Source organism: Mustela nigripes, chromosome 5 (genome assembly GCF_022355385.1).
Source record: "Mustela nigripes isolate SB6536 chromosome 5, MUSNIG.SB6536, whole genome shotgun sequence".
In the NCBI taxonomy this organism is placed as follows: Eukaryota; Metazoa; Chordata; class Mammalia; order Carnivora; family Mustelidae; genus Mustela; species Mustela nigripes.
In genome coordinates, this window is record NC_081561.1 from 26,224,157 (window position 1) to 26,226,861 (window position 2,705).

A 2,705-nucleotide genomic window follows, 5' to 3' on the forward strand; every position below is an offset into this window, starting at 1 on the left:
TTATGGATTTATCACTTAACCAAATCACACAGAAACATAGGTGACATGGCATCATTAAACCATTTCAATGATTTATAACTCGGTGCACTGGATTTGCCATATATTATTTTTAGAACCACTCTGGTTATGAGTAAACACAGAGAGGCTTTGGGCAAGGAACACAAGGAGAGTGTTAACAGAGGTGGTCCAAATGGGAGAGAGCACACAAACAACTGAACTGGGGATACTCATGATAAGCTACATGGCAAGCTATTTCTGCCTAGGGCTGATGCTATTTTGATGACCACGATCTTGTCTCCTAGACTTTCCTAAGGAGCCATGGACACAAACAATGGAAGTTCCACCACAGATTTCATCCTGCTGGGCTTTTCTGATCGGCCCCAATTAGAATCCATTATCTCTGGGGTGGTCTTCATCTTCTATATTGTGACTCTGGTAGGAAACACAACCATCATTCTGGTATCTTACCTAGACACCCAGCTCCATACGCCCATGTATTTCTTCTTATCCAATTTGTCTTTTTTGGATCTCTGCTATGCGACAAGCATTATCCCCCAGATGCTGGTAAATCTATGGGGCCCAACAAAGTCTATTACGTATGGAGGGTGTGTGCTCCAATTCTTCTTTGCCCTTGACCTGGGAGCCACCGAATGTCTTCTCTTGGCTGTGATGGCCTATGACCGCTATGCTGCTGTCTGTCAGCCTCTTCACTACACGGTCATAATGCACCCTCAGCTTTGCCAGAATATGGTGTTCACTGCGTGGATAGGTGGCCTTTGCAGTTCGTTAATTCTTTGCTCCCTGACTTTGAAATTACCAAGATGTGGCCACCAGGAAGTGGATACCTTCTATTGTGAGATGCCAGCCCTGCTTAAGATGGCCTGCGTCTACTCCAAAGTAATGGAGGTCATTGTCTTTGCTCTTGGGGTGATATTTCTTCTAGTACCTCTATCACTAATTCTCATCTCATATGCAGTAATCACTCAAGCAGTCGTGAGGATCAAGTCAGCAGCAAGGTGGAGTAAGGTCCTTAACACATGTGGTTCCCACCTCACAGTAGTAACTCTGTTTTACGGAACAATCATTTACATGTACATGAGGCCACAGAATAGCACATCCCAAGATGAGGGGAAGTTCCTTTCTCTCTTTTACACAATCATCACACCGACCCTTAACCCTCTGATCTACACTTTAAGAAACAAAGATGTAAAGAGTGCAGTAAAGAGAATACTCTGTGTCAAAAAACGGTCAGCCAAGTCATGAATTAGATGGAAGAGAACTAACAAAATAATATTGACCTTTACCAACAGAACATGAATCAACTCATTTATGCAAAGACTATTTATTGGATGTTTACCATGTACTAAGAATAATAATAAGTACTTTTTTAAAATTTATTTTTTATTTATTTTTGGCATAACAGTATTCATTATTTTTTCACCACACTAAGTGCTCTATGCAATCCATGCCCTCTATAATACCCATCACCTGGTACCCCAACCTCCCACCCCTCCACCACCTCAAACCCCTCAGATTGTTTTTCAGAGTCCATAGTCTCTCATGGTTCACTTCCCCTTCCAATTTCCCCCAACTCCCTTCTCCTCTCCATCTCCCCATGTCCTCCATGCTATTTGTTATGCTCCACAAATAAGTGAAACCATATGATAATTGACTCTCTCTGCTTGACTGATTTCACTCAGCATAATCTCTTCCAGTCCCATCCATGTTGCTACAAAAGTTGGGTATTCATCCTTTCTGATGGAGGCATAATACTCCATAGTGTATATGGACCACATCTTCCTTATCCATTCGTCCATTGAAGGGCATGTTGGTTCTTTCCACAGTTTGGCGACCATAGCCATTGCTACTATAAACATTGGGGTACAGATGGCCCTTCCCTTCACTACATCTCTATCTTTGGGGAAAATGACAGTACAGACAAAAGACTGATATCCAGGATCTATAATGAACTCCTCAAACTCAACACACACAAAACAGACAAGCATATCAAAAAATGGGCAGAAGATATGAACAGAGACTTCTCCAATGAAGACATACAAATGGCTACCAGACACATGAAAAAATGTTCATCATCACTAGCCATCAGAGAGATTCAAATTAAAACCACATTAAGATATCACCTTACACCAGTTAGAATGGCCAAAATTAACAAGACAGGAAACAACATGTGTTGGAGGGGATGTGGAGAAAGGGGAACCCTCTTCCACTGCTGGTGGGAATGCAAGTTGGTGCAGCCTCTTTGGAGAACAGCGTGGAGATTCCTCAAGAAATTAAAAATAGAGCTTCCCTATGACCCTGCAATTGCACTACTGGGTATTTACCCCAAAGATACAGATGTAGTGAAAAGAAGGGCCATCTGTACCCCAATGTTTATAGCAGCAATGGCCACGGTCGCCAAACTGTGAGAAGAACCAAAATGCCCTTCAACAGACGAATGGATAAGGAAGATGTGGTCCATATACACTATGGAGTATTATGCCTCCATCAGAAAGGATGAAAACCCAACTTTTGTAGCAACATGGATGGGACTGGAAGAGATTATGCTGAGTGAAATCAGTCAAGCAGAGAGAGTCAATTATCATATGGTTTCACTTATTTGTGGAGCATAACAAATAGCATGGAGGACATGGGGAGATGGAGAGGAGAGGGAGTTGGGGGAAATTGGAAGGGGAGGTGAACCATGA

At 42.4% G+C, this 2,705-nt stretch overlaps 1 protein-coding gene across 1 annotated transcript; it reads left to right on the forward strand.

Moving 5' to 3' along the window:
* Positions 1–318: 318 nt before the first annotated feature.
* LOC132017166 (olfactory receptor 2W1-like) lies at positions 319–1,263 on the forward strand. The gene has a single exon (XM_059398967.1). The coding sequence runs from the start codon at positions 319–321 to the stop codon at positions 1,261–1,263; it is 945 nt and encodes a 314-aa protein (XP_059254950.1).
* The last annotated feature ends 1,442 nt before the right edge of the window (positions 1,264–2,705 follow it).